General features: G+C 52.8%; 1 protein-coding gene across 3 annotated transcripts in view; it reads right to left on the minus strand.

Annotated features, from left to right (window-relative positions):
* The window catches only part of SEMA4B (semaphorin 4B), a 39,747-nt gene extending 23,323 nt beyond the window's left edge, over positions 1-16,424 (minus strand). The window contains exons 1-3 of one of the 3 annotated variants that reach the window (XM_042940980.1): positions 13,592-13,745; positions 11,747-12,279; positions 2,592-2,844 (exon numbers count right to left, since the gene is read on the minus strand). In XM_042940980.1, the coding sequence (XP_042796914.1) occupies positions 2,592-2,730 (139 nt within the window). In that variant the 5' untranslated portion in view covers positions 2,731-2,844; positions 11,747-12,279; positions 13,592-13,745. Of the gene's footprint in view, positions 1-2,591; positions 2,845-11,746; positions 12,284-13,591; positions 13,746-16,275 lie in introns of those variants that run through there. The other 2 variants (XM_042940979.1, XM_042940981.1) reach the window with 2 other exon arrangements.
* Positions 16,425-21,813: the final 5,389 nt, after the last annotated feature.

Raw genomic sequence — 21,813 nt, forward strand, 5'->3', positions numbered from 1 at the left:
GAATTCAGCAGGAGAGGGCAGGTAGCAGGGGAGGGGGGTGCGGTCTCTACTTCCATGCCTGTCTCCCGGTTCCGTGAAGGAGTCCCCATGGTCACCATGGGCCTACCCAGGATAGGCACATCCCCAGGAACATCTAACAAGCCCCCGGGGATGAGGCAGGAAACTGCCTACGGCCATGCTCAGAGGGGGGGTCCGTTCAGTCACGGGGGCATTCCTCTCTGGGGCTTCCATCCCGGGTGGGGTATCAGGGGCCAGGAGGACGTCTAGGGAGGCCAGCGCTCCGAGCTGTGGTGCACATCGTGAAGTGTGGATGTGTGCTCACAAATTCAGGTGTAGAGGCGCTGCTAACCTATTCCAGGGCTTTGGAGGGGGGCTAGAAAAAGAGGTCCCCTCGGGCAGACCCAGCCTCAAGAACACAGCAGGACGTCTTTTTCTCTAGGATCCGCAGCTTGGAGAGCAGAGTATCGACTGCATATCTAGGCCCTCGGAACTTCTCACGGGGGCACCTTTGTGCGGTGCGTCTGTGCCAGTCCTAACAGGTGAACCTGCGTCTCAGTCCCCTGGGAGTTCGGACTTTAACATACGGGTGGGTGTGTGTGTGGGGGGGGGGGGGGGGTGGTGACACAGACATTCCAGACCGGAGCACCGAGTGACCTGTGTAGGGGGTGCTGGTGTGGGACAGGAGCCTGGCAACAGTCAGATTTGTGGAAGTGGCTCAGGGCTGGGAGCTACGTGGGTAATAACCACCAAGTGTTCTAGCAGCTCTTAAGACGCAGAGTCTCTCGGTTCCCACTCAGAGCTCACCGATTCTGCCTCTCAGTTATCCTCTGAGCGGTCCCCGTCCAGTTCCAGAGCTGGACACCAGACCTGCTGCAGTTGATATGACTCTGTGAGCCAGCTCAGGGCCATAAGCGGAGTCCATCAGAGTATTTGTTCTAAGGGCAAAGGCAATTGTGGCCATAACCCAAAGTGGCAAGGCCGTAGGCCGGGGTCCGGATACACCTGTTTATCCTCACTTAACGAGACAGAGCACCCAAGGGACTGTGGTCAAACTAACAAACCAGCGCCGCCCCCACCGCAGGCAGTCACCTGCCTCTGTGCAGCGTGTACAAGAATGAAACCTGTGCTTAACACTTGACAATAACAACGACTAACACTTACTGAGCGGTTTCTATGTACCAAGCCCTGTCCTGAGGACTTTTCAAACATAAACGTATTTAAACCTCACGACTGTGAGGTACGTGCTTTATTATTATCCCATTTTAAAGATGAGGAAATCAAGGCCCAGAAAGGTTCAGTAGCTTGCTCAAGGTCATATGGTTACTAAATGGCCGAGAAGAATTTGAACCCAAGCTATCTCCTGGATACCGTCTTGCAATGTTTCAGACAGGGTTACTGAAGGCCAGGAGACCCTGACTTAACCTAAGTGCTGACTCTGCTACTCTTCCCTTTTGTACACAGAATGTTTTCAGGGGTGGGGATGCCATAAAGAGAAGAAAGTCTGGTACGCTTCCAATCTGTAACCTCTAATTTATATGCCTTTTATTCAAATTCTTCCAATGTGACAACAAGTTAAAGGGCTTAGAGAAACAACATTTACTGAGCCCCTATAAACCTCGTGCCCACAGAACTCACCTAATATTATGAAATCTCCAAGATAACCTTGCAAGGTACCTACGACTGTGCCCATTTTGCAGATGACATAACCCGAGCACAGGAATAAGGGAATTATTTGGCCAATAGTAGAAATGAACTTAGAATCCAGGTCCCTCTGATTTCAAAGAGGAGTTGGCAAGATCCAAGGGGGCAAGAAGAGGGAACAGCCATGGCTGGAAAGGGAGGGGGCCACTGAAGCAGGCGTGAGCACCAGGTGTGGGACCCCACCAATGAGGATGGTACTCCCAGAGCACTCCAAGGAGGAGTCTCTCCCTGGGTTTGGGTATCTCAGAGCTGACCCCATCCCTGGGGTCGCTCCCAGGCCCCCGGAAGGGTTCCCACCCTGTTGGGCCCGGCACTGCGCGGGTAGGCCAGGGTGAAAGGCTGGGAGTGGGGACGGGACTCCCGTCCCGCCGCAGCTCAGGAGTCCTGCTGCGACTTGCTGGGAATACCAGAACCCCAGTGTTTATGGGGCGGCAAGTACGGCCCCCTCCACCCCGCGACACCCTCGGGGGCGGCCCAGCGGCTGGCTCTGGTCAGCATCAAAGACAAGCAGATGGGCAGGCGGACCAGCGGGTAGCCAGCACCGGGCGAGGGGGGGCGGGGAGCGAAAGGGTTGGCGGGGGGTGGGGGGCGCCACCGCCGAAAAGGGCGCCCTACCAAGGGGCGAGCTGGGACAACAGAGCTGGAGAAAGACCCCCTCCCCGCCCACCAAAAGGGAAGAAAGGGGCCCGCGGCCCCACAGCTGCCCTCTCTGCTCTCTCCCTCCCCGCAGCGCTCCGAAAGGAGGAGGGGTCGTAAAGGACCCCAAGCCTCCGACAGGCCCCCTCCTCCCTCCCTCCTTTGTCACGGCAGCCTCCGCACGGGCACCTCCCGGCCGCCTCCCCTCCCTCCGACCCCAGCCCGCGCCCCCGTGGGGTCGCCCCAGCGCTCACCCAGCGGCAGGCTGATCCGAGGGGCGAGCGCCCGAGTCGGCGGCGGCGGCGGCAGCAGCAGCAACAGCAGCAGAAGCAGCAGCGGCGGCCAGGGCGGCAGCGCTCTCCGCTGGGCGGGCGGTCGGCTCCCCCGGCCCATCGCGGCGCTCCGGACAGCGGGGAGCAACGGCGTCCTCGGGGCTCCGGCTCAGGTGGCTCGACTTGACTCGCGGGTGGCGGCCCCGCCCCGCCGTAACTGCCCTGGTCTCTCGACCTGGGCGGGGAGCTGCGGTCACGTGGGCCGCCAGCCCCCTCCCCCCCCCACCCGGCCCCTCCCGGACGGAGCCGGCCCACGAGCGGAGGGAGGGGCCGAAGGAGGAAGTCGGGCGCCCAGCCCGGCCTCTCCCGCTCCGCTCCCGGCCCAACCCGCCCCGCCTCCCTCTTCCCACCTCTCACCTCCCCGTTCCCTCCTCCCTCCCGGCGCGGGAGGCCCGAGCGGCGGCCGCGTGCTGCGCCCTGCTCTGTGCGCCCCGGGAGCAGAGCGGACCCCGCGGTCCCACCCGGCCCCCGCCCCGCGGGCCCTGCCGCCGCCGCCCCACCCCTTTCCGGCTTTTCCACGACCCCCTGAGCGCGTGGGGTTGGGAAAACGCGTGGGTCTCTCCCTGGGCGCCTCCCGAGGGTCGAGCCTTGGTCTCTCCTCACCCCTCCACCCCCGCGCTAGTGCTCCTAGCACCCACTTGCCCGTGACCAAAGGAATCGGCCGAGCTCGTACTGACGACCGGGCTGGTTGCTTCCGAGTCTAATTTTCTGCACCGGTCAACCCACCTGGGGTCTTGGCAGGGCGGTCACTACAGGCTCAGCGCCCGCTCTAGGCACCCTGCGCGGCCATCCACGCCTAGGATTCTGCCCACACGAAGCCGCATCTCGGGTGGGGGGGGGGCGAGGCAAGATTAGCCTAAGCGGGGTAACGGGGTATAAGGTAGTGCCAGGGGCGTCTGAGCTCCTCCACAGCCTGCACGTTGCCTGGGAGGGGAAAAGACTCCCTCAGACTGGAGTGGAATCCTACAGGCACCCACTTGGAAGAGGCAAGATCCACCCACCCGCAACCCTCCTGGCTCCTAACATCCTCAGGGATGGAGCTTAGTTCTGCCGGGACCAGGGCTGTCAAGCTGCAGACTGGACCTCCCAGTGGGTCCTGGAATCAATTTAAGGGGTCCCTATTAGCATTAAAAAAGAAGCGGACGGGGCACCTAGGTGGCTCAGCTTTAACTTCTGACTCTTGATCTCAGCTCAGGTTTTGATCTCAGGGTCCTGAGTTCCAGCCCTCTTTTGGGCTGGGGGGGGGGGGGGGGAGGGGAGAGAAGAAAAGCAAATATGGAAGTGCAATGATGACGGAAGGGATAAGAAGGTGTGGGGAAACATGTTTCACCTTTTCCTAAATGTGCACAGGATCACAGTAAAATGGAATTCTTCCTGTACTTCAGGTCAAAGGGAGTTTGAAAACCTCCACTAGGCTGGTCATTTCCAGGGCAGTGGTGCAGGTTTCTCCAGGAATTAGCTGGAAAGTTCCTCTTCACCCCCTGCCAAAACTAGCTTCCTCAGAGCCACCAGCTTTTGCTCTCAGCCCACCCCCAGGGCTCACCGCACCCTCTCCCACAGGGTGGCTGTCGGAGATGGGCACAGTACTCACACAGCACCAGGTCTCCTCTCAAAGGCAGCCTTCCTCACGCTCCGTGATTTCTGTACCTCCCATCATCCCGACACCCTTCTGTGGACATGGTCCAGGCTAACAGCACCCCTTTCTGAAGGGGCTTCCAGCACTGGACACAGAATTCCACACGGGGCGTGGACAGCACCCACCACTCGGGGCTCTAGCATTGCCCAAGCCTTGGACACTTCACCTCTATTAATGGTGTCAGTCTGTCTGCAGCCAGTTATGTTATGTCCAAGCTTCTATCTGCAGCCACGACCTCTGTCCCGAACTCCAGATGGCCTCAACATTTCTACGGGGCTGTCTTGTCTGACAGGCATCTCATATCCAGCATGTCCTACCCTAAGCTCCTGACCTCTCCCCTCCCCCTTCCCAAACGGGCCCCTCCTGTATGAGCTTTCTCCATCTCATTTAAAATTGTTTTATATTTATTTATTTTTGAGAGACAGAGACAGAGCACAAGTGGGGAAGGGGTGGAGAGAGAGGGAGACATAGAATCCCAAGCAGGCTCCAGGCTCTGAGCCATCAGCAAAGAGCCCAACGCAGGGCTCGAACTCACGAACCCTAAAATCATGACCTGAGCTGAAGTCGGACGCTCAGCCGACTGAGCCACCCAGGCACCCCTCTCCATCTCATTTAAAGGAACTCCATCTTCAAGCTGCTCAGGTTAAAAACCTTAAACTACTTTCTTTCCTCTGGCTCCCCCTAGCACTTGACCCCCTAGCAAGTCCATAATCTGACCATTTACCACCTCCCCAGGGGGTGGGGGGGGTTGCAGTCAGCACCCTCTTTCTCTTGGTTACTCTGAGGTCCTCCTAATGGCTGCCTCTGCTTCCACCCTGGTTCCCCTGCAACCTGTTCTCAACTCAGCAACGAGAGTGAGTCTTTCGAAACCACAGTCAGGTCATGGCACTCCTCTGCTCGACACCCTCCAGTGAGTCCCCGTCTCGCTCAGACTAAAAGCCCAAGACTTAACAGTGGTCTCCAAGGCCGTGTGTCACCCTTACCCCCACCTCTCCACCATCTACGCCAGGCCCGCCCCCAGGCCAAGCACGCCAGGCCCGCCCCCAGGCCAAGCACTCGGGGTAGGACCTTGGCCCTGGCTACTCCCTCTGCCAGGAACACTCTTCCCCCAGATAGCCAGTGACTGAGTCCCTTGCTTCCTTCACATCTTTGTTCAAAGATCACCTTCTTGGAAGAATGTGAACTTCTCCCCAAATTCCCCTGACCCTGAGATTTTTTTTTCCAAAGCGCTCATCACTCTTGTTTAGTGTTTCCTCATTGTCTGGAATCCTCAGCTGCCCCCACTCCCGAGCACCAAGAATACTGCCTGAGGGACATTGAGGAACAATGTTGCTTATTGAGCTAGTTATTGACTAACACCGCCCAAGCAGTGCCGGGCATATGGGAGACCCTCAGTAAGTCGTGGCTACATGAATGAATGAATGAATATGACCTAAGAGTCACGGAATACTGCTGGCTCATGTCAACGAACCACCAGAGCTACTTTTTTGATATCAACTTTGCTCTAGTAAAGAGTTCCCCCAAAACCTCAAATTACGCAATTTAACATTTTCAACCTAAGCACAGGACTTCATATGGATCTCCTTTAATTGTTTAAAAAAATTTTTTTAAGGTTTATTTATTTTTGAGAGAGAGAGAGAGAGAGAGAGAGAGACAAGAGTGTGAACAGGGCAGGGGCAGAGAAAAAGGGGGAGACACAGAATCTGAAGCGGGCTCCAGGCTCCGAGCTGTCAGCACAGAGCCCGACGTGGGGCTCAAACTCATGAACCGGGAGATCATGACCTGAGCCGAAGTTGGATGCTTAACCGACTGAGTCACCCAGGCGCCCCCCTTTAATTTTTTTTTTTAAGTTTGTTTATTTATTTATTTAGAGAGAGAGCACGAGCAGGGGAGGGACCGAGAGAGAAGGAGAGAGAAAGAGAATCCCAAGCAGTCTCTACACTGTTAGGGCAGAGCCTGATGGAGGGCTGGAACTTAGGAAGTGCAAGATCACGACCTGAGCCAGACGCTGAGCCAGATGACCGAGCCACCCAGGCGACCCACATTGATCTCTTTGAATCTACTGGTTCTGGTCCAGATTTCATCCTATTGAGGTCATCTTGAGCATTAATCCTGTTATCACACATTTGGCTTCTCTTTTCAGTTCGGAATCATCTGTAAATTTGATAATAACTTCTTAGCCTTTATTCAAGTCATTGATAAAAAATATTGGGTGTCGTGATGCCTGGCTGGCTCATTTGGTGGAACATGAGGTTCTTGATCTTGGGGTTGTAAGTTCAACCCCCATGCTGGGTGTAGACATTACTTAAAAATAAAATCTTAAAAAAATCTATTGGGTGAGCAATCCTAGCACCCAGCTCCTGGTTCCTAAATAACACTCATTTATAAAAGGTACCGGGACTCCTTGGGGAAATGAATGGGAAAGTACAAGGCGAGCCTGGGACATTTCGTTGGGCTAGAAAGCAAGGAAGTTATTAAAGATTAATGGGATGGCATCAAAAAAACTTTGACCCCGCTTGATGACTAAACTTGAGATAATTTGAAAATCAAAAAGCATACTAAAGTAATGGGTTCTAATGCATCAAAAAAACCCAATCCATTAGTCCACAGTGAAACTGAGGAAAACACACAGAGAGAAAAAGAAAGGAAGCTTTTCTTTACAAAGGAATGTTAGCTGATGAAGAAGAATAGACTTCAGAAAAATCTTGATTCAAGCAAAGGTAATCAGTGGATGCTAAGCCATCGGGTGGAAGACTGTTAGGAAACCGTGGGTTAACAAGGTCTCAAAGTCTGTCGTAACAGCGACTTTACTAATTACGGAAGGGAAATCGGAACTCTGAGGGACAGCACTGGCTGCCACCATCCTAACCAAGAGGTCTAAAGTAGCATCACCAGTAAGGCGACTAGCTGACAGAGTTTCCCCTCCAGCATGATGCGGTAAGACATGCAAAACATTAGCAGTCCTCGGAGCACATCTGTCAATGCTGATACATTGCTGATACATCCAGCATCTACATTCTAGGTTGGACTCTTCCAAAAGGTCAGTCTGGGGACACCTGGGGGGCTCAGTTGGTTGAGCTTCCGACTTTGGCTCAGGTCATGATCCCATGGTTCATGAGTTCCAGCCCTGCGGCTGTCAGTTAGTTCAGGGCCTGCTTCAGATCCCCTGTCCCCTTCTCTCTCTGCCCCTCCCCCGCTCATGCTCGCTCACACACACGCACACTCTCTCTCTCAAAAATAAACCTTAAAAAAATTTTTAGGGGCACCTAGGTGGCTCAGTCGGTTAAGCGTCCAACTTCGGCTCAGGTCATGATCTCATGGTTCGTGGGTTCGAGCCCCGCGTCGGACTCTGTGCTGACAGCTCAGAGCCTGAAGCCTGCTTCAGATCCTCTTTCCCCCCTCTCTCTGCCCCTCCCTTGCTTGTGCTCTGTCTCTCTCAAAATAAACTTAAAAAGTTTTTAAAAATAACGTCAATCTGGTGAAAGACAAAAAAGACAAGGGGACTATTTTAGATTAAGAAACTAACAAGACATGGGAATGCAAACTGGTGCAGCCCCTCTGGAAAACAGTATGGAGGTTCCTCAAAACATTAAAAATAGAACTACTCTACGACCCAGCAATTGCACTACTAGGAATTTATCCAAAGGATAAAAAAATGCCGATTCAAAGGGGCACATGCACCCCAATGTTTATAGCAGTGCTATCAACAATAGCCAAAGTATGGAAAGAGCCCAAATGTCCAACAACTGATGGACGGATAAAGACGTGGTATATATACAATGGAACACTACTCGGCGATGAAAAAGAATGAGATCCTGCCATTTGCGACAACATGGATGGAACTGGAGGCTATAATGCTAAGTGAAATTAGTCAGTCAGAGAAAGACAAAAATCACTCATATGAGGACTTTAAGAGACAAAACAGATGAACATAAGGGAAGGGAAGCAAAAGTAATATACAAACAGGGAGGGGGACAAAACAGAAGAGACTCATCAATACGAAGAACAAACTGAGGGTTACTGGAGGGGTCCTGGGAGGGGGGGATGGGCTAAATGGGGAAGGGGCACTAAGGAATCTACTCCTGAAATCACTGTTGTACTATAGGCTCACTAATTTGGATGTGCATTAAGACAAATAAAAAATGAAATAATAATAAAAAAAGAAACTAACAAGGCATGATAATCACATGAAATATGTGAAACTGATGGGATCTTGAAAGAGAAAAACAGAACGCCAAACAGAATTGGGAAAATGTTACGAAGCACCGTGTGTCAGATATTATGGCACTAGCGGTCACTTTCTTAGGGATTGATAAAGGCATTGTGGTTTCAGGAGAATATTATCATCCCCCAGAAATGCCTGCTGAGGTTTTGTAGAGGTAAAGTGTCATGATGTCTGCAACCTACTTTCACATGATTCAGCAAAAATAAGTGTGCTGTGTGTGTATGGGTGGGTGTTAGAAACGGTGTGAATGCAACTGTCACAAAGTTTTAACCATTAATTAACATAGAAAAGTCACAGGTGTGGGGCGCCTGGGCGGCTCAGTCAGTCAAGCATCTGACTCTTGATTTCAGCTCAGGTCATGATCTCACAGTTCGGGAGGTCGAGCCCCATGTCAGACTCTGTGCTGACAGTCCGGAGCTTGTTTGGGATTCTCTCTCTCCGTCTCTCTCTGTCCTTCCCCCCGGAGTGCTCCCACCCATGCTCGCTCTCTCACTCTCTCTCTCAAAATAAATAAATTTAAAAAAAAGAAAAGAAAAGAAAGGTTACAGGTGTTTTTGTATTAGTGTTTTGGAAGTTTGGGGGGGGGGGGACTGGTAAGATGGGGCCAAAAGCAGAGCCCGGCGCCACTAGAGACCTCTATCAGGGTGAAACTGATCAACATCCTTTGAGGGCTGAACAAAGAGCTGTGTCCTAAGTGCCCTCCTTAGCCCACACTTCTCCGTAGTATCCACAAGAGTATTATGAAAAAAAATTGCAAGAAATCTTGACATCAAGGTACCAACTACCTCGGTGCAGCATTTCCTTCTACCGTCTCCCTACCATTCTAACCCAGAACAGGGCCTGGGCAGCGGCACGCGCTCAGTTGGTATTTGTTGAGTGCCCAAATCCCCGTGTCACCTAGCTCCCCAAATGGCAGCAAGGCTGGTTTGCCCTAGTGTCTTGGCAACACAAGGGTTGTCTGCCTGTTCTGCTCATCCCCGAGGAGAGGAGGCAGGGGCTAACGAGGCCTCGCCGGGTGGTTAATTATGCCCTGCTCACGGCTGCCGAAATGCTTCAAGTACGTCTTATGCCAACTGGGTGGCAAGCCTCTTGGGGAGAGTGACCAGTCTTGTCTTTGGAACCCCCACCGCCTAGCACGGCGCTCTGGTAGGGCTGACAAAATGCGGGGCCCAACTTTGGCCCGGAGAAGTGCCCTCCAATCCACACCCCACCCTCGGCCCTCGTGGGCTTCCCTGTCTTCCGTCAGCGTGCTAATTTGTTCTCCCCAGGCTGGAAAAAACAGGAGGACGATGGACTGAGAAAAACCTCATTTGAGCTGACTTCCTGTGGGCTCAAGAGTGGTTCCCAAGCCAACGCTGTGTCTCCTGCTCCCCTATGCCACTCTTGGACGTAGGCAAGTCTTTCTCGGCCAGTACATCGGTGTTTATAAAGAGCTCAGGGGCGGCTTGGAAAGACAGCATAAAAAGAGAGAAGAGAAAAGCAATGCTTCTGTGTAGGCCCCCCCCCCCACCCCCGCCCACTGCCAGCAAGATGAAGTCGTCAAGCCTGGACCTCTCTTTCCCCATCCGCACTCACACAGCCCTGGCCCTTCCTCTTCCCATCCTGACCCTGGTCCCTTCTCTCTGCTTCTGTGTTTCTCCCTCCCTCTCAATCTCTCCCTTTCTCGCCCACTCTCTAGCACACAGACACACACACACATACACGAGAAGGACAAAAACGCACAAATGAAAGGTAAACGGTGCGTGGGAATACACACAAAGGGGCCAAACAAAACTCCTCTATGGTGAGAGATGTTCGGACAAGGGGGCACGTGCCTAGTATAGGCAGACGAGGAAACTTTAGGGATGACCCAACTATTCTCTGTCTCAAGCTGGGTGCCGGTATCCCAAGTGTATACAAATGTTAAAATGTTTTGAGTTGTACACTTAAGATGTGTGTTTTCGGGGCGCCTGGGTGGCTCAGTCGGTTAAGCGTCCGACTTCAGCTCAGGTCATGATCTCGCAGTTTGTGGGTTCGTGCCCCGCATCGGGCTCTGTGCTGACAGCTCAGAGCCTGGAGCCTGCTTCCTATTCTGTGTTTCCCTCTCTCTCTGCCCCTCCCCTGCTCATGCTCTGTCTCTCTCTGTCACAAAAAAAACCCCATAAAAACATTAAAAAAAAAAAAAAAAAGATGTGTGTTTTCCTGTAGGTAAGTTCATATCTTACACCTGTTCTCATGGGGGAAAAAAATCACAAAGAGGCAAAAGGTTAAACAAAACAACTTGGGGGGGGGGGGGGGCACCTGGGTGGCTCAGTCGGGTTAAGCGTCCAACTCTTGATTCTGGCTTAGGTCATCATCTCAGTCATGAGATCAAGCCCCGAGCTGGGCTCCACACTGGGCATAGAGCCTGCTTAAGAGCCTCTCTCTCTCCCTCTCTCTCTCTCTCTCCCTCTCTCTCAGAAAAACCCCAAGTCACCTGTAGGATCAAGTGGGGGAAGAACAAAGTGAGAAGAGCGACAGAAGAGGGAGAAAATGAAGAGAAATAAGAAAGGCTACAAGAGAAGGAGGAAATAAAGGGAAGCCCGGGTAAAAACACAAAGCGAACGAACCCACGTGCCCACCGCCTCTCTAACCCGCTCAGCACAGAGGGAAACGGCAGGGGACGCAGGCACAGGGCAAGCGCTGGCAGTGGGGTGGTCAGCCCAGGGCACAGCCGGCTTCCCCAGCAATCACTGCTCATTAATCATCTATCGGTACGGCCCCTGCGCGGGTGCAGGCGGTCCACGACCTCGGGCACCGACCGCTCCCGCCGGGGCCCCCCACCCCCGCCCCCACCGCGGCCAGGCCCTCCTGCTCTCATTCCCACCCAGGGCAACCTTGCTTTCCAGCTCCCACAATTCTACCCCGGGAGTCACTGCTTTGTTTGCTGGCCACGGGGAGGGGCCTCCCGCCAAGCCCAGTGGAGCCTGAACCCAGAGGTCCCATCCGCCCCTCCCGGAGCGGCACCGCGCTCCGCCCCGTCCTGGGTTCCGCTGGCAGGCTGCCCGGCCAGGCCTCACAGACACGCACTGGCTGCGGCCCAGCTCCCCGGGGCCTTGGCCCCCCGCCACCAGCCCCTCGTAGCCCTGGGCCCTCCTCTCGTGCCAACCTGCAGCTGCAGCTTCCCCACCCCCCACCCCTGCCGGGGCTGGGCACCTCCCTGGGGGCTGGGCAGCGGTTCAGCTGCGGCATCAATACCTTTGGATGAGGAAGCGACACCAGCCGGCACACCCTGCGTGTGCTTTCAAATCTGCCAACGACTCCAGCTCCTGGGGGCTGGGAGCATCCTCCGGGGGGCCGCAGCCTCTGCGGCTGAGGCCACTCACAGGGTGGGCGCCAACACTGCCTTCGGATCCCCTAGGCAGCCTTTAACCAGAGTCTGGCAAAAAATGCCAGTGGGCCCGTGGCCGTTCCCTGCTCTAGTCGGACCCCTCCACCGGTGCCTGGGTCTCTCTGGCTCCGGTTAAGTGCTAGAACCCAGTGGCCAAGCACGCCAGCTCTTCTGTCCCAAGGAGAATCTCGGCCCCACCCATTACCCTGTGGGCTGTGGGCACGGCCACACCCCACGCCGACGTCTATGCACCTCGGCTTCCTCCGCTGTGAGACGGGAGCACTAGCAGAACCTCACGGGGCTCGCGGGAGAGCGAGCACACGAAGTGACCTGCAGCGCGGCACTCGGTGAATAATCTGTGAACACAGCCAGGCCTCTTATGGGGGCAGCTCGCCTCGGTCTACCTGAAAGTTGACACGACCTCGGTCACTTTTAACCACCTTATGTGCGCAGGCCCGAGGACCCCCTTTCTGGCCTCTCCCATGGGGCTCAGCTGCCTCCTGCAAGCCCAGAGCCGAGGCTGCACCTCTCGGAGGGGGAAGGAGCTGGCCCGCCCAGCCCAGGCCCCGGCCGCGCCGGCTGTGGCAAAAAGCCTGCCACCTGCTCCGGTGCCAGCGCCGCTGGGGCCTGTTGGGGCCTGAGTCGGCCACTCCCTGGGAGGGGATCCCCTGCCCCACGGGGCTGTGGTGCAACCAGCAGGGCTCAACCTGTCCCAGTCCTGACACGGTAGAACGTGAAGTTGCCACTGTCACCGCCCTGCCCCCGACAAGTTCAGGAGGGGCTGTGTGCCTGTGCCTGCGGGCCTGCTCACACAGGGGGCCCGGAGGGCCTGGGGGATGCTTGGTACCTGCCACCCGGAAGGGGCACAGGGACCCTCCTTCTCTGAAACCACTGTGGCCACTCATAGGTGGGAGGTAGATGTTCTAAAGATCTAGGGAAGTCTGGTTTCCAGTTTGACTTGTCAGGCCTGGGGCCCCTCCCTTCCCCAGATCCCAAGAAGTCAGGAATCCATTTCCCCATTTGCAACCAAGTTCTTCCTCCTTGAATCCCACTCTGGGCTCCAGACTCCTGGCCACCGGCCCACGAAGGGAGAGAAGGCCCGGGCCAGCGCCCTTCCTCCACCCCAGGGAACTAACCTCCTTTCCAGAAGCCTAAGGCTCTCCCTTCCCAAAGATGAGGGGCTCTTTGACCCCTGTGGTCTCCCGGTTGCCTCAGGTCACCCAGTTATCCCCCAGAGAGACGACCTTGTTCTTGGTTCCCGTGCTTCCTGCAGGGTGGACCGAGGCAGGCAAGCCCACCAGGGTGATGCGGGAGGGACCGGTGGCTTCCACTGATTACCTGCAGTTCCAAAGGCCGCACCATTGCCCTGCTTTGCCCGGGGGGGAGGGAGGTGGACCCACCCACCACACCCTAAAGCAGTGGTGTCAGGAGACAACATCACAGAAAGCAAAGATCCGTGCTTGGACAGTTATCTTGCATACCAGTCACCCAGCCCATGACCCCGGCAAAACCACTGATGCATTGTGAGTAAGCCCTGGGCTAGAGTTCGCTATGAGGCTCCCAGGGGGCCCAGCTTGTCCCAAGCAGAGGAGGGCTTCTGAGGGCCCCGGGCCTGGGGCCTGGACCACCCAGCTGCGTAGGCATTGCCCCAGCTCCCCCAGCTGTGCTTTCCACAGGGACCCCATAAACCCCCTGAATGAGAGCAGACCCACCTTGATCTTCCCAGGAGCTTGTTCTATAAGTGTTGCCTTAGTTCTTTCATTACAGCCTATGAGCAGCAAAGCAGAGCAGGGGGCCCCTTAACCCCAAGGGTGGGCTTCAGGGAGCTGAGAACCCCAATAATGAAACGTCGTTTCTGGTGAGAGGGATCAGAGCTTTCCTCTGATTTTAAAAAGATCGCTATTCCCTTGGGGCACCTGTGTGGCTCAGCTGGTTGAGCCTCTGACTCTTGATTTTGACTCAGGTCATGATCCCAGGGTCGTGGGATCGAGCTCGGTGCTGGGCTCTGCCCAGAGCATGGAGCCTGCTTGAGGTTCTCTCTCTCTCTCTCTCTCTCTCTCTCTCTCTCTGTCCCTATCCCCTGCTTATATTCTCTCTAAAATAAAACAAAATATAATAATAAAAAATCCCCCTCCTCGCACACAAAAAAGAACCATTTCCACGAGATGTGCTAATCTGCAGACACAGGGACCTTCTAAAATCAGCCTTTATCAGGTAAGAAGAAATTATATCCCATTTTGAAGTAGTTTTATAACCTTGACACGAACTGTTTGGCAAACTATTCCCACGTGAAGCCAAGTGCTACCTATAGTTAGAATTGCAACCAGGGTTTTGTCTCAAGGTACAGCCATCCTCCTCTTGATAATATAAGCCACTGTCCCTTCCCTTCCTCCTCTCTCCCCTTTTCCTTCCCTCTTCCCTTCCCTCCTTCTTTCATTCACTCAACAAAGTATTTCTTGCGCACGTGCTACTTGTCAGCGCTGATGAGACTGAAGGAAACTGACATGGTTGCTGCCTTCATATTGCTTACAGTTTACCAGGATCCCTTAAACTGTTCTTTCCAGGGAATACCCATCCTGGTCCACATTTGTCCAGACACTTTCACTCACTCCTTCCTTTGTCTCCCAACAAAGGTATCAGCCAGGGCCCCCTCGGCAGAACCCCAGAAGTGCTCCCAGGAGGCGCAGGCTAGACTCCTGGATATTTTCAGCCGATTTCCCGAGCTGCCCCTCTGGGCTCCTGCTGCACTGTGCTCACTTTTCCAAAAAGGCACTCGCTGTGCTGTAGTGAAATGCTCACCGACACATTGCATCCCTCTCTCGCCATCTCTTCTACAAGCTTTTTGAATGTAGGGGCCAGGCCTGCCTAACTCAGGTTTTTAATCTCGAGCCCCAGCGCAGAGCTGAGAAGCAGCGGGTACCCAGTAAATGTTTAATAAATGAACAAATGAGTTTTCTGCTCTAGCTGACTGCCTCGAATCACTTCCAAATGATTCATTCAAGTGTTCCTTCCTGGATCTCTTTTCCCACCCTCCTCTCAGCCTTTTCAAAGGAAAAAGCACTTCACTGATGTGGGAAGTCTTACTTCCCTGCTTTAGGGCAGCCAAAGGGTTTCTTCCTCATCTGTCTGAACAGATTTGTTGGCTTCAAAAGACATGGTATTTTGGAGAGCTGCTGAATGCTTGGCTCCTGGAGGTTTATTTCAGGCAATCATGTCAGATATCGCATTAAAACAAGAGCCCAAGGCACAGGACCTACATGCACGAGGTAGAGAGCAGCTCTTTCCACTCTCCCCAAGGCTCCAGCCTCCGTGGTCCGTCTTTGGACCACCTGTCAACAAAAGCTTGAGCCCTGGCTTGCAAAGACACATATCCCAGATTTCCCCGAGCTTCAGTAAAATAACCACCAAAGGCGACAACCACGGGCCTGCAAGTCAGGATACAGGGTTCAAACGGTGACCTTCCCAACCCACTGTCATCCTGGGAAGTAGTTTAACTTCTCTGGGTCCAGTTTCTTTTATGAAGATGAGAAGATGGAATCAGATGGATTCCTAAACCTCTTCCAGTTCTAAAGCATCAACGGGGAGGGGGGCGCCTGGCTGGCTCAGTCGGTGGAGCATGTGACTCCTGATCTCAGGGTCATGAGTTGGAGCCCCATGTTGGGTATAGACATTACTTAAATAAATAAAACGTAAAAACATAAAAATAAAGCATCAATCGGAAACATAACTTTTTTTGAATCACGAGCTTCGCCGCTCTTGTGGCATTGGACGCTTACAAGAATCCTGTGACTCATAAATCAAATTACCTACTCACATTCGTGTTAGGAAACGTGAGCAGTGGGCTCACGACCTTCCCCAGGTGATCCAGAGCTCCCGGGGTCTTTTTGCCAGACCAGAATGACGGCACAGTGGCCACCAGAGCCGCCTCATTTCCAGGATCCCAACCAACCGTCTTTCCTTCCTAACCCCCACATCCACGTGTCACTCAGAAACAGCCATGACAAAAACCCTAACTCAAAGGCCCCACGACTTCCATTCTGAGGAGGGACCCGGGCTTTTTCCAAATCCCAAACGACTTCCCTCCCGCCAGCGCTCCTGCCTCTCTTTCCACTCCAGATTTGGGAGCAGGGAGCAGGGGAGCAGGAGTAAGACACCGATTAAAAGGCCTCCGCGCAAAGGCCCCGGGTGGCCATGGGAACGAGGGCCCAGCCTCCGGCGCTGCCATGGCAACGCGCTCCCCCAGTGGCCGGCGCCAGTGCCCATCAGAGCGTGCAGGTGGCGCCCTCTCGGGAGAGGGGCCCGGCGGGAAGCGGGGGCGGCGGCGGCCTCCCGGTCTCGCCCGGGCCCGCCCCCTCCCGGGCCCGCGGCTCCCCGCCGCCCCGCCCCCTGCGCCTACCTGCGAGGGTCACGGCCCCCGCGCGACCACCGCCCACGGCAGGGCCACCTCTGGGCCGCGGCTCTTCTTCCCCAGTCGCCCTCAGGCTCGCCCCGCCTGCCCGGCCGGGCCGACGCACTGCCCGCGGACGCGGAGTGACCCCCCGAACACCTCCGTCCCGCCCGGCGTCCCCGGAAATGCGGGGCCGCGGCCAAGCCCCGCCCCGCCCCGCCCCTGTTTATGGGAACTGTCCGGAGGCGCCCTCGGGGATCGCCCGCTGCCCAGCGGGGCCCTGCCACTGCCACGCGCCCCCGGGCGGGGACGGTCACTCTAGACTCGCCGCTGTACCCGTCTCCCCCGGTCGGGATGCCTCCACTTACAGCTCGTCAGCCCAAGGAGGCCGCGGGGGCTTCGGGGGCCGCGGAATTGCGCCCTCCCTGACCTTGGGAAGCCAGGCCTCGCTTGTCCTGGGCCCCGCCGGGGACGGGCTCACTAGCTAAACCGACAGGCGGGAGTTGGGGTCCTAGATCTACTACCAGCTAACTGGCTGTGTTACCTAGGACGGGATCCTTAACCTCTCTGAATGGGCATCAGTACCGTGGAGACCTCACAGGGTTGTGGTGAGAAGTGCATTTATGTAGGCACACACCTGGCGCATGGTCAGCTCTCAATAATGGCAGTATTGTTTCCAACGAGAGGCAAGTGAGAGCCCAGCGCAGAGCCACCCTCCACGAAACCACCCACGTCTCTGCCCGCGGTAAATACTGCTCGCAGCGTCCCTTGACCTGCCTTGGGCCACGCTGTGAAAGGGAAACGAAAAGAAACGAGATCTGCAGGAGGGGTGAGAGACACGGTTATAAATACCCAGCATTTATCAAGTGACCTTGGCTCGTCCCTCTCCAGCCCTTGCATCCTGGCTGTCCTGTCTTCCAGGAAAGCAACAGCAGTTCTCAGGGCGGTTCCTGAAATAACCAGTTCTGGGAGTGTAAGTGGCTGAGCCGGCCAGAGCTGGCTGGTCAAGGGGATGGGGAAACAGGAAGACAAGTGCCAGCCTTTCCCCCTTCAGGTGAGGCCAGGCCAGGCCTAAGTGCCTGCGCACTGCTCCTCTGACCTCTTCCCTTGTCTTCCCTCAAAGGGACGGCCGGACTCCCGCCGACAGTGCTCCCCCATAAAAAGATAGAGTGGTTATTTTGTTGTATGTCTACAAAAGTGAAAACATATTTACTGCAAAAATGATGGAAAACAGAAACACAATGAAAAATACCCATAATTTCACCTGCCAGGAGACCACCAGGGTTAATATTTTCTAAAGTTTTTTTTTTTTTTTTTTTAAGTTTTAGAGTGAGAGTGTAAGTGGGGGAGAGGGGCAGAGGGAGACAGAGAGGGAATACCAAGCAGGCTTGCCGCTCAGCCCTGCAGGAGCCAGACCCGGGGTTCAACCCCATGACCTTGGGATCATGACCTGAACCGGAATCAAGAGTTGGTCGCTCAATCGACTGAGCCACCCAGGCTCAGATTTAATTTCTATGTAATAAAGATTTAATTTGTATGTAATAAAGTGCACAAATCTTAAGTCTACTGGTGTTCCTATTTTGGTGACTGTCCTAGCTCTTTTCTATGCATAGTTTACATTTAAAACTTTTAGTAAAAGGATTATTCCGTGCATACTCTTCTGTGATTTCTCCTAGGATGACAGTATATCACAGACACTTTTCTCTGACATTAAAAAAAAAAAAAAATCCTTGCATATTTTAATTTATTTTTTAAATGTTTATCTATTTTTGAAGGAGAGAGAGACAGAGTGTGAGTGGGGGAGGGGCAGAGAGAGAGGGAGACACAGAATCTGAATCAGGCTCCAGGCTCCGAGCTGTCAGCACAGAGCCCGATGCGGGGCACGAACCCTCGAACCGTGAAATCATGACTTGAGCCGAAGTGGACGCTTAACCGACTGAGCCACCCAGGCGCCCCGACATAGCTTTATTTTTAATGTATTCTATCACGTGAATGTAGCATGCAATTTTTAACCAGGTCTACTACTGGGTATCTATCTCCTTTCCAATTTGTTCATTTTGGTAAGTAATGTGCTATGAGCATCCTTATCAATAAACCTCTATATACTTCCTCAATAATTTCCTTTTGTCTTGTATTCTTCCTTCCTCCTCATAGTCTCCACTTAGTAGTAAAACGTGCTGCATTGACAGCGAAGGTAGCGCAGTTCATTTGTGCAAGACCCTAAACCGTGTTTATTAGTCTTAGGAGCGCTGCCTTCCCAACAAGGTGGGGGGCGGGGCAGGAGGAGGTGCTAAAATCCCACCACCAAGTGCCAAGAGCACTTTGCATCCTGCTGAGCCAGGGCCGCGCAGAGGAGTTCCTGGAGTCTAGGCCTCCCCCATGGGGCCTCAGAGCTCCAGAGGGCTTAGGCAACGGTGACCCATTTGGTCCCCAGACCAGCCCTGAGCCCTCAGGAAAGGGATGCTCCCCACCACCTCCCCTCCCTTCCTTTTCCGTCTCTACCATCCCTTCTAACTTCCTCTCCCTCCTCCTTTTTCTGCCCCTTCTCCCCATCCCCCTTCCCCGCCTCCTCATCTCCAACCTTCTTCCAGCCTTCTAATGAAAAAAAGGGAAACATCTTTAATGCATTGAGAAAAGACCTTACCTTTAATGTTAGTGATCCGCCTGCCCCGCTCCCACTCCCTTTCCTGGCCGTGGGACCTCAGGTGCAGAAAGCCCTGAGTTAATCACCTCGGTTCCCAGCACAAGGTCCCCATTGGTCAGCACATGGTCCCTTGATTAATGTAGCTGTTCATTTCCTTTTATCCGCTGCACTCCTCCTCCCCCTCCCTCCCCTCCCCACCCCGCAGGCTACTAAGGTGTTTAATACACATGCCTTTGTTCCTATGCATTCTTGCAAAATGTATTGTAGAATGGTATGCATATGCTTTTTAAGAAACTTTCGTATTTTGAAATAATCATAGACTCACAGAAAGTGACAAAAATAGTACACAGTGTCCTGTGAACACTTCCCCCAACTTCCCCCGATGGTGGTGTTACACAGCTGTAGTACAACATCCAAACCAAAGAAACTGACATCCCTATAATACTGTTAAATAGAGGACAGACCTTACCATTCAGTTCTCACCAATTATTATAATGATCTTATTTGTGTGTGTGTGCGTACGTGTGCATAGTTTTACACTATTCGACCCCATGAATGCCTTTGTGTAGTCACCGCCACAGTCAAGATACAGAACTGTTCCAGCACCACAGAGGATCTCCTTTCGTAGCACCCTTCACGGTCACATGCCCTCCCCCACTTGGTCCCTGAGCCCTGGCAACCACTAATCTCTTCACCACCTGTATAGTTTTGTCATTTCAAGAATGTTATATGAATGAAACCTTTTAAGAATGGCTTTTCTTACCAACCATAATGCCCTCACAATACATTCAGGTTGTTTTATATATTGGTAGTTCTTTCCTTTTTCTTGCTGGGTAGTGGTCCATGGCATGGGTATACCAGGGTGCAACTATCCACCCCCCCCGAAGGATAGTTGGGTTGCTTCCAGTTTGGGGCTATTACAAATAAGGCTGATTTGAACGTTCACGTACAGGTTTTGTATGAACACTTCATTTCTTTGGGATATATGCTCCAAGGCTGCCACTGTCTTGTGGTAAGTGCATGTTTAGTTTTATAAAAAATTACCACGTTATTTTCCAGAGTGGCTGTACCATGTTACATTCCCATCAGGAATGTATAGAGGTTCCAGTTTTTCTACATCCTTGCCAGCATTTGGTGTTATCACTGTTTTATTTTTCAGCCATTTTAATGGGTGTATAGTGACAGCTCGTTGTGGTTTTAATTTACATTTCCCCGATGGCTGATGATGTTGAATGTCTTTTCATTACTAATTTGCTATCCATATCTCTTCTTTGGTGAAATGTCTATTCATGTCTTTGGCGAAATGTCTATTCATGTCTTTGGCTCCTTTCCACTTGGATTGTTTTGCATTTTTAATTTACATAAATGACATTTTGTTATATGCCTCATTCAGTTTCTTAGTTTTTTTATTTCTCAGACCCATCCATGCTGCTGTGGGTACATCTAATCGACTGCTCCTGGCTGCTGCAGGGTACCCCAAAGTATCCATCCACCTTTTATCTGTATAGGTCCCCAGGAACGGACACCCAAATTGTCTACAACTCCCCAACCCTGAAAATAACTCTACAGTGAATGTCTTCTTGCTTCTCTACCTGACAAGAATCTCTTTGACATCATTCATAGGGTATGACTTGCTCTGGGGTCACAGGCCACCCTCTCCACAAGCTCACCAGCTGAGGACCCCTGAGACCATACAGTATGTCCTCATTTGTGTGGGACTGCTTCTACTCTGCATAATATTTTCGAGAGGTCCAGGGTTGTATCAGTAATTCATTCTTTTATATCATTAAGTAGTATTTATTGTATGAATACTAATTTGTTTCATCTATTGATGAGTATTTGGGTTGTTTCTTAGTTTAGGAGGTATGGGCTCCTATGACTAACATTGCTAACAACTGTTTTAATTTGTATTTCTTGGATTTCTTTTTTTTAATGTGTATTTACTCGCTTATTTATTTTTAACATTTATTTGTTTTTTGAGAGAGAGAGAGCACAAGCAAGGGAGGACAGAGAGAGGGGGACAGAGGATCTGAAGCAGGCTCTGTACTGACAGCAGGAAAGCCTAACACAGGAGTTGAACTCACAAACCTTTAGATCACAGCCTGAGCCAAAGTCAGACGCTTAACCGACTGAGCCACCCAGGCGGCCCTGTGTTTCTTGGATTTCTAATACATCTTAACATCTCCCATGTGTATTGCCTTTTATATTTCTCCTTGTGTAAATCACCTATTTACATCTTTGTTTTCCCCCATTTGAGTCCCATCTTTTTCTTATTGACTTGCAGAAGTTTGTGGCATATTCTGAATCTAGACATTAGTCCCTTGTCAGCTTTACAGATTTTATTTTTAAGTAATCTCTAACCCCCACATGGGGCTCGAACCCACAACCCCAAGTTCAAGAGTTGCACCTCTACTGACTGAGCCAGCCAGGCGCCCCCTCTGGTCAGCTTTAGATGTCACAAATATATTCTCCCAAACTTGCCACCTGTTAACCTTGTCAGTGTATCCATCATTGGGCAGAAATCTTTAATTGGGATTAATCGAACTGATCCGTCTTTTCTCTTTGCAGTTGGTGCTTTTGAAATTTCAAGAAGTTCATTCCTGCCCCAAGGTCACAAACATATTCTTCAACATTTTACATTGTTAACTTCAGAATTTCCTGGACACATTTATTTAGGTTTTTAATCCAGATGAGGTCCGCTTTTTTCATGCGATGCTAGGTTTGGAATTCAGTTTTGTTTTTTTTTCTGCCAAGGGAACCACTTTTCCCAAAGCTAGAGTCCCGTGGGCCTCAAACTTGAGCCTCTATCGAAATCAGGAGAAAGCTTGTTGAAGCACAGATTGCTGGGCCCCACCCAGCTGATTCAGTAGACCTGGGGTGGGACCTGAAAATCTGCATATCTA

The sequence above is a fragment of the Panthera leo genome, chromosome B3 (assembly GCF_018350215.1).
Source record: "Panthera leo isolate Ple1 chromosome B3, P.leo_Ple1_pat1.1, whole genome shotgun sequence".
NCBI lineage: Eukaryota > Metazoa > Chordata > Mammalia > Carnivora > Felidae > Panthera > Panthera leo.